Consider the following 13,420-nt stretch of genomic DNA (forward strand, 5'->3'; position numbering starts at 1 on the left):
ATCTCCGAAATTTACAAGCAGCTCATGCAGATCAATATCAGGAGAACAAACGGCCCAATCCAAAAATGGGCAGAAGACCTGGGTGGACATTTCTCCAAAGAAGATATACAGATTGCCAACAAATACATGAAAGAATGCTCAACATCATTGATCATTAGAGAAATGCAAATCAAAACTACAATGAGATATCATCTCACACTGGTCAGAATGGCCATCATCAAAAAATCTACAAACAATCAATGCTGAAGAGGGTGTGGAGAAAGGAGAACCCTCTTGCACTGTTGGTGGGAATGTAAATTGATGCAGCCACTGTGGAAAACCGTATGGAGGTTCCTTGAAAATGTAGAAATGGAACTACCATGCGACCCAGCAATCTCACTGCTGGGCATATACCTTGACAAAACCATAATTCGGAAAGAGTCATGCACCACAATGTTCATTGCAGCTCTATTTACAATAGCCAGGACATGGAAACAACCTAAGTGTCCATCGACAGATGAATGGATAAAGAAGATGTGGCACATATATACAATGGAATATTACTCAGCCATAAAAAGAAACGAAATTGAGTTTTTTGTGGTGAGGTGGATGGACCTGTAGTCTGTCATACAGAGTGAAGTAAGTCAGAGAGAGAAAGACAAATACCATATGCTGACACATATATATGGAATCTAAAAAACAAAAAAAACAAAATGGTCATGGGGAACCTAGGGGCAAGACAGGAATAAAGACTCAGACCTACTAGAGGTGGACTTGAGGATACCGGGAGGGGGAAGGGTAAGCTGTGACAAAGTGAGAGAGTGTCATGGACATATATACACTACCAAATGTAAAACAGAGAGCTAGTGGGAAGCAGCCGCATAGCACAGGGAGATCAGCTCGGTGCTTTGTGACCACCTAGAGGGGTGGGATATGGAGGGTGGGAGGGAGGGAGACGCAAGAGGGAAGAGATACGGGGATATATGTATATGTATAACTGATTCACTTTGTTATAAAGCAGAAACTAACACACCATTGTAAAGCAATTATACTCCAATAAAGATGTTAAATATATATATATACACATACATATATATATATATATATATACACATACATATATATATATATATATATATATATATATATATATATATATATATATATATGCTTGATTGCATGTACTCCCCCTTCACCAAAATCACATATATACTGACCTTCCCCCCTACCTCTTTGGAGCAGTTTCTCAGAACTATCTGAGGTGCTGTCTACTGGGCTTCAGTCCTCATTTTGCCCCAAATAAAACTTAACTCTCAGCTCTCACTTTGTGTATTTTTTTTTAAGTCAACACTCTGGAATATATTCGGTTTTCAGAGGTATCAGGATCACATGGTATAATCAGAAACCTTGGGATGACGCACAAATACACACAGATACACACATAGCTGTCTGATTAGCAGCTTTTGAAAATGGAGTATTTCTGTGGAAGCAGAAAGGAAGTTTTCCTATTATTAGAAACATACTAAGTGGGAGCCACTATGCTAGGCATCTGACTTTTATTACCCTATTTAATCCTCACAAAACTCTGTGGTATGCCTTATTGCTACCTCACAGATGAGAAATTACTCCAAGAAAGTTGTAACCTATCAAAGGAAGTACCAAGGTAGTGAAAAAGCAGACTGTAAATGCAGTTCTCTTATCTCCAAAGCCCATGTTTTCCCCCCTGAATTGCATTGCTACCCCTAGGAAATTGCTTCCTCTAACCAGGTACTTATTCTCAAAGAACTCTGTGAAACAGGCCTTTGGCATGGGAACAGAGCATTAACAAAATGATGAACTGTGTCACCTCTAGCATTTATTATAGATTCTTATGTAAAGTGAACTATAATTTTGTTAAATGCAAAATTGTTTTCAAGAATAGCAGAATATGTATAATATACAGGAAAGTTGTTAATAGAGTAATTCCTAAGGGTTCTCATCACAAGGAGAACATTTTTTCCTTTTTTTCATTCTTTTCTTTTTATTGTATCTATATGAGAAGATGGTTGTTAGCTGAACCTATTGTGGTAATCATTTCACAATATATGTAAATCAAACCATCATGCTGTACCTCTTAAGCTTATACAATCATGTATTCCAATTATTTCTCAATAAAACTGGAGGGAAAAAAAGTAGAAATAAAAAAGAATAGCAGAATATATGCTGAATTATTAGTTCTCTGAGATCACAGAATGAGACAGTCTTTTGACTGACATTTTAGATAAATATGCAGATAAAGACACGGAGGCCCCGTGAGGTGAGTAACTTACCCCAGTCACACAGTTAATAAATGGCAGAACTAGGCTTCAAACCCTAGCCTTCCTGACTCCAAAGAGCCTGGGATCTTTCTAATACACCAATGGTTCACACCTTCAGTGTGTATCAGACTCATTATAGAGCTTGTACAAACTCCAGGTGCCCAAGCTTCAACTCAGAACTCAGTCAGAATCTCTAGGGTCGGTACATCTGGGTTTTTTGGGTTTTTTGTCTTTTTAAACAACTTCTCAAGCAACCCTACTGTATGCAAAAATTTGACAACCTAGTACTACACCAGACTGCTTTATGGTCCTATAGAGTGGTCCTCACTAAAGCAGTAAGAACTTCTAGGTTAATCCTTCATATCTTACGGAAGTTAGTAGTGAACTAGCAAAATCCTAACGTTTTGTGAATTTTGTGAATCTTTACATTAGGTATGATGATTTTTTGCCTTAATTTACATGCACTTATTTGTATTTAATTGTTCTCAACTTAGATTATATATAGCCTTTCTTAATGTCTTTCTTGTTCAAGAGCTAACTTGCAAAATTCGTTGATTTGCTTTTACTCAGCACTCTAAAATTTCTATGATAAATGTTACAGGCTCTCTTTTTCATTGGGATGCCAAATATTCCATAGAGATTGCACTTTAGTTTAAGGGACCTAACTTTTTTTTTCACAAAATAAAAATACTAAGCAAATTTTGGTGGGTTATTGTGACTAAATAATATAATTATATTTGAAGAGAGGGAATCAGTAGACTGAATAAAGATCAAAGGCTCTCATGATTAGAAAGGAATGATTACATTTAATAGTCTTCAGGAGGTAGTGACTCCTAGATGCCTCACAAGTTAGGTCATGTGGATAACAAATTGACTGTAGAAGTCCAAGTGCAGGGCCTGAACATTGTTTCAAAAGCATTATATAAATGTCATGCCCTCCACTCCTTGCCCAATTCCTGCTTCTAATAAAAATGCAGTCTTAGTCTCTGGCCACAGAAGTCATGCCTAAGGAGTTTATTGAATCCAAAAAGTTCTCTTTCTGTCAATATTCTTACTTAGGATTTTCAAAGTTTCTCTCTTGCCTCTGAGCTATAAGTAACTATTGCCATAATAGTCTCTCATGTTTAAAAAATAAATTGAAAGAGAGAGAAATACTTGCCTGTATAATGTCAAATTAATGGAACACTCCTAAACTTTCCAAGAAAAATGTATTGCTTTGTTATCAGTTTGAAATGCTTAGATCACCTCACAGCTGTTATCTTTCAGTGACCACAGAAATGTGTCTTCCTCCTGTCAAGAACATGGTTTCCTAAAATGGAAAAGCAGCAGTCTTGAGTGTTCAAAAATAGCAAGTAGTTATTCAACGCTTTACCATCTCAGTCCTATGCCATTAAATAATATATGAGAAGGAAGATGATAAACTCTTAGAATCTAAAATAATTATATTAAGTTCTTTATTGGTGGGCCTTCACTGAAATTTTTGAAATTTTATTTTCTCTTAACTAATTTTTATTCCACGTATTTTTTCTTGCCTTTAATAAATGTCTTATCCAAAAAAAAAAAAAAAAACTTTCAGAAGGGCTGGTATCTATTGAGGATCCATTTGCATCATTTCATCTGTCGTTTAGTCTTGTCATTATTACAAAAGAAAAGGGTCTGTTCTGAGCCTTTCCATGCCCCCCCACACCTTGGCAGTTAATACAGAGGACCCAAGGGAACACTTTGTGTCTTCTTTTAGCAGTAGTTACTTGCTGTCTTTTATCCCACCAATACAAAAGAGCTGGTAACCAATTTCAGGAATCAAGCTCCCATTTATGGTTCTATTAGTATTCTTACAGTAATTAATTTCAATTTAACAAGCAAAATTTGAGTCGTTTCAATGAACTGGGTGCTGTCAAGCATAAAGAGATATAAGAGAATCAAGGAGTTTACAAGCCAGAGGGTGAAATTTAAGCCCAGAATTTTAAAATGGACATGAATTTTTGGAGTCACTGTTTCTCTAAGTATGGACCTGGACCATCAGACCTATCTGTGGAGATGGTTAAGAAATACAACTCTTGGGTTACATATCAAAACTACTGAGTCAAGATCTCTGAGCGTGGAGTGAGGACATCTTTTTAATTGGTCCCTAGATCTGAGTCAAGATCTCTGAGGGTGGAGTAAGGACATCATTTTTAATTGGTCCCTAGATTTTTCTTATACCAACACAGTTTGAAAACCACTGATGTCTTGTAACTGCCCTGGGCAGTTAAAAAGGGAAATGAGTCATACACAATTGTTCGTCAGTTATTTAACAATCCAACTAGAGAAGTTCTCGTCTTGGGTTCAGTTAAAATCAACTATGAAACGATGTGAAATGCAAACTCCTGGGCATGCCCCAGTGATTTCTTACTTGGTGATTATGGAATGGGGTCCAGGAATATACATATTTAAGATGCATACTAGTGATTTCTCTTTTATTTATTTATTTATTTATTTATTTATTTATTTATTTATTTATTTATTTATGGCTGCGTTGGTTCTTCTTCCATACTAGTGATTTCAATGCACTTCACTTGGGGGATAACACTTTGAAACGCACTGACCTGTTACATGGCAGTTTGCTGTAATCTCTAGCACTCTATTTAGGATGTACCAACATTTAAGGAGTATTATTTTGTTAGAAGCTACAGCTGTAGGCTGAGATTCCAGACAAAGCAAGTCATATTATTAGGCCTGGCTAATATAGTAAAATGAGACCCTAATTTAGCACTGTGGTTTGAGTTGATGCAGCCAATTCATTTATTTATTTCAGCTGATTCTAATCAATACCAACTAGATCAGAAAACTTAAACTTCTTTTTAAATTACACTGTGTTCACTCAGATATCCCCTCTCATTTGAAAATATAAATCCATAAATAGGATGTAGATTGGGACATTATTTCCCAAAATAGTAATTGTCTCCTAAAATAGTAATGCTGTAAATGTATCTTGGTGCTGTTCAACATTGCACAGGTGGTCTGAAAGTACAATACAGTATAACAATATCCTCTGCCTTTTAAAGTTATAAAAACCAAAGGCAACAGAAAATCTATGTATGGCAGCTTACATCATCTGTGAGCAGCCCCATTGCCAGAAGGGTGGACACACGTCATTTTCCACGTCTTGCTCTCAAGCAGCCAGAAGTCATCACAGGCCAAAGTCAGACTCCACAGAACCTTAAACACAGTTCTTGTGAATAAAATCTATCATGACTCAAAAAAGAGCCTTCTACAAATGCAGTTATTAAAAAGGGGGGTAATTGTACAAATGTTACATAAATTTATCCAAAAATATCCTACCTGTGTTTGTTGTACAATTAACACAGACTACAAAGGAAAACATTTGACTGGGGAAAGCAAATACTAGCATGCTTATGATCCATTATGCCTGGAAAGCTATTAAATGTCTTTCTGAAAGAACCAGAATAACCTTTTTTGAGAATGTCCCTCAGATACTTTTCAATCCCAGATGTCAAAAAAGCATTGAGGATTGACCTAACTTCTGAATTATTTTCAGAATTATAGTAACGCTTATTAAAAAGGCCGATCTTATAGTGCAGGAAAATCATAGAAGTATATTATCTTGCCAGGTCAGTACATGGATTTTATTCCCTTCCCTAGTTGGCTTCATTAAATTTCCATGTTCCTCTGAACATGGTCTTGCCTGATACAAATGAGACATGATTTCTCTGAATACCTGAGATCAACTTCTTATTACCCGACAGAAAAGCCTTGGGTAGCTCTCTCATGGGGAGGAGAAGCCTTCTGCTCAGGATCAAGCAACAGATGAAAACATTCTTTTGGGGTTAAAAGGGAGAAAAGGATTGTTCATCTCCACTACTATATTACTATTAAAAACGTGGACTAATTTTCTCTGCTCTTAACCTTTCTAAACATTTAACCTTACTTTTCTCATCCTCACTGTTAACATACCATACCAATACTACGATAAAATTTTATTTTAGCAAAGTAGGTTGGAACCAAGATCACTTCATTAAAATTGTTATTTTCTGAGAAAATGGAAAATACAAATTTAATCTGAGAACTTCTGTGTGGAGGGGAAAGTAGAGACTCTGTTTCATCTGAATAATTGTAATAAAAGCTAAAACTTCCAGTGCTCTTTCCTTTTCCCTGTATAAATAAATTAGAACATTAAAAAATCAATTAAAATCTTATAAAAAGTACATGAGCTCATGTAATCCTCTTACTAGACAATAACTGCCATTTATATTAGAATGAGATTATATAAAATTTTTGTTTTACCCATTACAAGTTTTAATTTGTTTTTTTCTAATTATCTTTGTGCTTCTAAGACATCTTGTTAATCTGGTACAATTAACCAAGTTGTTTTGAACCTGTGCTCATGAGACCTTCTTAAAGGCTGGTGATTTTGCTCGTAATTTGTCAAGGCTGTGTAAAGGCTGGTAATTTTGCACTGAAAACAATATTTCCCAGGCAGAAATGGAAACAATCATCATGTATAAACCTGAAGCTGCCCTGGATGGGAAGAGAGGATGGCACAGGATATGGATGACTTACTACCCCTCCTTCACCCTGCAGGAAAAGTTCAAAATACACTCCTTACTGGTTATTGGAACTGACTTTTTCAAATTTTATCAAATTAAGAGGAGCAGGAATTATACTAAATTGACCTTGAACTGCATGCAATACAGCAAATTGTTGAGTCATATTATTACAACTAAAACCAGTTTTTGAGAATTATAATGAAACAAGTCAGTGAAAATAAGAACAGTGTGATGGTGATGATGATCTTTGATGATTTATATTTATATTTTAGCTCTTTGAAAAAGTCAAAGAAGTTTGTCCAAATGTGCATGAGAAGATCCGAGCTATTTCTGCAGATCTCAATCAGAATGACTTTGCCATCAGCAAGGAGGACATGCAGGAGCTTCTTTCCTACACAAACATCATCTTCCACTGTGCGGCTACTGTGCGCTTTGATGACCACCTGAGGTACATCCCCATTCCTCTCTCATGACTTGTATTATACATGTGTGTGCACGCGTATGTGTGTAAGTTTCACTATGATTTCCATTTTATTTTATTTTATTAATATTTATTTATTTATTTTATTCTTGGCTGCGTCGGGTCTTAGTTGCAGCTCACGGGCTCTTTGTTGTGGCATGAGGGCTTCTCTCTAGTTGTGGTGTATGGGATTTCGCTTCTCTAGTTGTGGCATGCGGGTTTTCTCTCTAGTTGTGGCACACGGGCTCCAGAGTGCATGGGCTCAGAAGCTGTGGCACACGGGCTTAGTTGCCCAGCAACATGTGGGATCTTAGTTCCCAGACCAGGGATCGAACCCATGTCCCCTGAATTGGAAGGCAAATTCTTTACCACTGGACCACCAGGGAAGTCCCTATGGTTTCTTTTTTTTTTAAAAAAGAGATATTCTCAATGAAAAAAAAAAAAAATACAAAGGAGTAAAACGTCTCCAAAATCTTACCATCCAGAGTTAACCATTTAATATTGTGAAGACCATCCATTTCAGCTTCTTTTTTTAAAAAATATATTTATTTATTTATTTTTGGCTGTGTTGGGTCTTTGTTGCTGCGCACGGGCTTTCTCTAGTTGCGGCGAGCAGGGGCTACTCTTTGTTGCGACGAGCGGGCTTCTCATTGTGGTGGCTTCTCTTGTTGCGGAGCACGGCCTCTAGGTGCGCGGGCTTCAGTAGTTGTGGCTTGCAGGCTTTAGAGCGCAGGCTCGGTAGTTGTGGCTCACGGGCTTAGTTGCTCCGTGGCATGTGGGATCTTCCTGGACCAGGGATCAAACCCTTGTCCCCTGTATGGCAGGCAGATTCTTAACCACTGCACCACCAGAGAAGTCCCTCAGCTTTTCTTTATACATCCATAATAGAATAGATTTAGTTCAATTTCACCAAAAAAATGACATCACGTTGAGAATGATGTTTTTTGCAACCTGTTCAATTTTATTTTTAGATATCTTTCCTTGTCAATTGATATTCTATTATAATTTGTAACGACTACATGACATTCCATTGTACATGTATACAATATACTCAACCAGTTCTGTATTGATGGATGTTTTTTAGAGTGTTCTAGCTTTTCACTATTACAAACAGCTCTGCAGTGAACATCTGTGTAGAATACATTTTTTTCCCTTTGGGTAAATTCCCAGAAGTAGAATTGTTAGACACATACTAGATGTGTCCAGGTTATGAACAGTTTATATTTTGATATATAATGCTAAGTTGTTTTCCAAAAAGGTGGTATTAATTTACACTGTTCTTGTGCATATGAATGCTCATTTCTAACACCCACAACAGTACCATATTATAATTCTTTAATTCTTTTTATCATTGTCAATATTATAATGCAAATAGCATTGCATATTTTGATTTCTGTTTCTTTGCTAATCAGAAAGGTTGAAGATGTTTACATGCTGATTGGCATTTTATTCTTTTGTGAAATGCCTGTTTATGTTCTTCACCTATTTTTCTCTTGAAACATTTTTTTCTTGTCAGTTTTAGGACTTCTTGGAAGATTTAGCATATTAACTCTTTGTCTTTTATAAGGCTCAAAATATTTTAACAGTTTATCATTTGTCCTCAGCTCTATTTTATTATTTACACAGTTTTTCATAATTTCTTCCAGTATTTTTATTGTTTTATTTTTACACTTAAATCTTTGACCCATTTAAAATTTATTTAGCTATAAAGAATAATAGTCAGGAAAATTCCATAAAAAGAAGAGCGATGGGACTTCCCTGGTGGCGCAGTGGTTGGGAGTCTGCCTGCTAGTGCGGGGGGCGCGGGTTCGGGCCCTGGTCTGGGAGGATCCCACATGCCGCGGAGCAAGTAGGCCCGTGAGCCACAACTACTGAGCCTGCGCGTCTGGAGCCTGTGCTCCGCAACAAGAGAGGCCGTGACAGTGAGAGGCCTGCGCACCGCGATGAAGAGTGGCCCCCGCTTGCCGCAACTAGAGAAAGCCCTAGCACAGAAACGAAGACCCAACAAGGCAATCAATCAATCAATAAATAAATCTTTAAAAAAAAAAAAAAAGAGCGATGTAGGCGTGAATGTACAGTATTTTTTTATTACCAAAAGATGGTTATTCTTTAAACAACATTTATTAAATGATTTCTTTTCACTTTTTGTTTGAAAGGAAACTCTCATAGGATATTAAATTCCTATTTCTGAACTCTTTCATTCCATTAATTAGGCTTTCTCTTCCAGTACCACAGTACTTTAATGACTACGATTCTTATTTTATTAAGCAACTATACACACATTTTTCTCTTTTTATAGAATTTTCCTGACTATTCTCACCTCTTGATTAAACTTAGAATAAATTTGCCAAGTTTTTTCAAGGGTTGGGAGTTTGATTGAGATTACCTTGAATATGCAGATTGATTTAAAAAAACAACATATTTAAAACATTGACTCTTCCTATCCAAGAACAATATATGTCTCTGTTTATTCAGTTTTTCTGTTATGAACCTTAATGAAGTTTTATCATTTTCTTCATATAAAGTCTATTCATTTATTATTAATTTGATATATGTTTTAAATGTTCTTTTTTGAATATGTGCCTTTCTTCCATTATAGTCTCTAATTTTTGTTTCTATATAGGATAACTAGTGATTTTTTTATATAACTTTTATAAGTGGACACCTTACTGAATTATGTTATTGTTCATTCCAGTTTTTTCAGCTGCTCCTGTTTGTTTTCCAGATATACAATTATATAATCTGATAGTCATTTCTGGATTGCCTTTGCAGTGTTTGTACTTATTAATTAATTTTATTTTCCTCTCTAATTATAAGGCTGGAACTTCAGAGCAGTGTTAAGCAGTAGTGATTGTTGGCATTCTTCTTGGCCCAACTTTAAAATCAGTGCTCCTTACTTTTCACCATTAAGCATGACACAGGCTAGCAAATTAAAATATACATTTTTTAAATCATTTTCTTCCTCTTTTAGTGAATTTATAAAAATTGAATTGGAAATGGATATTGAATGTCATTTTTAAACTTTTCAAAAAATATATATATATACATGATGATGTATTTTTTTTCTCTTTTTGAGTTAGATTAATAGGTTTCCTGATTTTGTATGAAACATGTATTTCTAGAAAGAACTATTTCATTGTCATCACATGTTTATATAGCTTTGTATTCTATTAGGTAAAATTCAGGATTTTGACATCAGTTTTTTTTATTGAAGTAAAGTTGATTTACAATGTGCTAATTTCTGCTGTACAGCAAAGTGATTCAGTTATACATATATATACGTTCTTTTTTATATTCTTTTCCATTATGGTTTATCACAAGATATTGAATATAGTTCCCTGTGCTCTACAGTAGGACCTTGTTGTTTATCCATCCTGTATATAATAGTTTGCATCTGCTAATCGCAACTCCCAATCTTTCCCTCCCCCATCCCCCTCCCCCTTGGCAACCACATCTGTTCTCTATCGACATCATTATTTATGTCTGACCTGTACCTTTGCAATAGAAACATATTTCTCATTCTGTATTCACTGTTGCTTTCCTCCAATTTATTTGAATTTTCTAATTTAAATTAGATGCCTAATTTATGTTTTTTATTCTTTTAATGGCTGCTTAAGAAGCCCCTTTATAAATTCAGAGGATTGCAATTTTTTTCCTTCCGGTTGATTTAGAACCACGTGACCTCTAAATGCAACATGCACCATAGGATTTATGTGCACAGAAAACATCATCAACATATTACACATTCCAAGTATCACATAACTTTGCAGCCATGACCTGTACTTTTCTTCCTGGTACTTTGATGCAGCCACAAAAATCAGATGGATATGCCGGTTATTGGAGTGGGTGCAGTTCCAGCAAAACGGGATGTGAGTTGCCTCACTGCATTTCCTTCTGTCTAATCTTCTCCAGACATGCCGTGCAGCTTAACGTCACTGCCACCCAGCAGCTCTTGCTCATGGCCAGTCAGATGCCAAACTTGGAAGCCTTCATACACATCTCTACTGCCTTTTCAAATTGTAACCTGAAGCACATTGATGAAGTCATCTATCCATGCCCTGTGGAGCCAAAAAAAATCATCGACTCCATGGAGTAAGTTGGGTTAAATGAGGGGGTGAAGGGTGGGCAGACTGTTGTTCTCTTTGGCTCTTTGTAGTCGTCCATTTATAAGGTAACAAAGTGAGACACTCTTGGAGCAAAATGCTTCGAAAAGGTGCCAGCTTTAACTCCCTGTCCTTGCTATTCCCTCCATCCCCGGTGGAGAATATAGTGCTTGGTGATGGAGCGGGGATAGGGGTAGAAAAGTCCTACAGAAAAGTTGTATTGGGTAGTTTAGGATTGCATGAAGTACTTGAGAGTACTTTACATGGAAGTGGTTTCTCAATTCTCAGTGAACTCAGCATTGTTACTAGATAAGGGAAGTATCATACATAGTATAAACGTTCAGAAGAAAGGTTTTGGCATCAGACTGGCAAAGGTACTGCAACTTACTAGCTGTGTGACCTTGAGCAAGTTCTTTGGCCTCTCTGAGCCTTAGTTCCTTCATTTGTAAAATGGGGCTAATAATATTCCCTGTCCTTATAGTTGTGATGATAAAGTGAGTTATATAAAGCAATTATTACAGTGCTAGAGAGTGTTTAATAGCAGTTAATCAAGCAGTTTAATTAGTTAATAAAGAACTAATAGAGAAGAGAAATTTCTTCCAAATCTGGCAGAAAGTGTTGGTCTCTTGCTCTATTCAGCTGAGACGCACTTTTCTTACTGTACTGTTATGCATGAGAGACAGAGATCTAGCATTTTTCTCTTTTTGGCAACTAACAGGAACCACTTTCTTTTCAGGACATGGCCCTGGTCTCAGAATAAGTATGCTTTTCATTCTGCCGCTTCATTCTTCTGTTCCATTTACCAAGTTTACCTTGTTTTGTTTGTTTTTTAAAAAGACTCTGCATAAAAAGTATTATAGCAGAGAAATATAGACCGTTTCCTGGTGAATTTGTCATATTTTAATTTCTTATAATACTGTATCTTCTATTTAAGATATACTCTTTAAAATGAAGCTTTAGCTAAATCAAGAGTTTATTCCCTTCAGGGCAAACATTTTTATCTCATACAGCTCTGATAATATATATTTTTACCTGTCATTTAAAAATATCCAGGACAAAGAAAAATGAAAGTCATCTAAAGCAGCCAGAGGTTGCTTAAGATGCTAATAAATGATGATTTGCTTAATTGGTGCAAAGGAACTTTTCAGAGTCCAAAGTTTGTCAGGATAGTTGGAGAAAAGACACTGATGCCAAAGTCAGTGCAGGAAAGTCGATGTCTAAAGCCTTGGCCTGTTTTCAGGATGGAATTGATTTGTTTGTCTTTTACCCACCCCCTTACAGCATTGTCTCTGGGTGAATGTGGTGTTTATGGATGTGACAAGCCCAGGAAAGGAGCACAGTCCCCTTTGATTCCCGACCCTGCCACTGAGATTCCAGAGGCTCACTCCACTGTTAACCCCCTAACCCCTGACAGACCTTAGCACGATTTGAGGAGGGATCTCTGAGAGGTCACCACAGAAAAGAGCTAGGAAAAGGAGATTCAGTTCACCCAGAGATTCCATACCACTTCCTCCCTCCCAAACTGTGTCCAGATGCTCAAAAACCCCACATTTCAAAGAATAAGCTCACCTCCCAGAGGAGGAGTTGATTTATAGTCAGGCATTTGGCACTTCCCATACTCCCCACTACATGTCAACTGGTAAAGGCAGGTAATGACTACATTATTGATGATCAAACTGTAATTGACATGGGTACAAAATTTATGTCTGTCTGTCTTGTACTGCTCTCAGAGGAGAACAATTATTTTTAAACATATATATATAGCCAAATAGAACTAGGAATAAAATTATATTTTATCTCAACAGAATTCATTTTGAATGCAATTAAGGAAATAAAGGTGTTTTTTTTTTAAACAGGGAGAACACCATTACTACAATTTATTTGTTCAGAATTTTATACTAAGGACCATCTGTCCAGCCGATCCCTCTCCGCCCTCCCCTTACATTTGTGCTGCAGTCACACGGAAGTACTCACCCCTCTCTCTCTTACCTCTCTGCCTTTGCTTAGGTGGTTCTGTTTCTAGAGACTACTTCC

General features: G+C 36.5%; 1 protein-coding gene across 6 annotated transcripts in view; it reads left to right on the plus strand.

The window, feature by feature from the left end:
* Window positions 1-13,420, plus strand: part of FAR2 (fatty acyl-CoA reductase 2) — a 153,101-nt gene that overhangs the window by 115,885 nt on the left and 23,796 nt on the right. For all 6 annotated transcript variants that reach the window (XM_082352219.1, XM_082352218.1, XM_082352220.1 and 3 more), the window contains 2 exons: window positions 7,096-7,271; window positions 11,196-11,375. In XM_082352219.1, coding sequence (XP_082208345.1) covers window positions 7,096-7,271; window positions 11,196-11,375 — 356 coding nt within the window. The remainder of the gene's footprint in view (window positions 1-7,095; window positions 7,272-11,195; window positions 11,376-13,420) is intronic.

The sequence above is a fragment of the Balaenoptera borealis genome, assembly GCF_965194805.1.
Source record: "Balaenoptera borealis genome assembly, chromosome: 13".
NCBI classification, from domain to species: domain Eukaryota; kingdom Metazoa; phylum Chordata; class Mammalia; order Artiodactyla; family Balaenopteridae; genus Balaenoptera; species Balaenoptera borealis.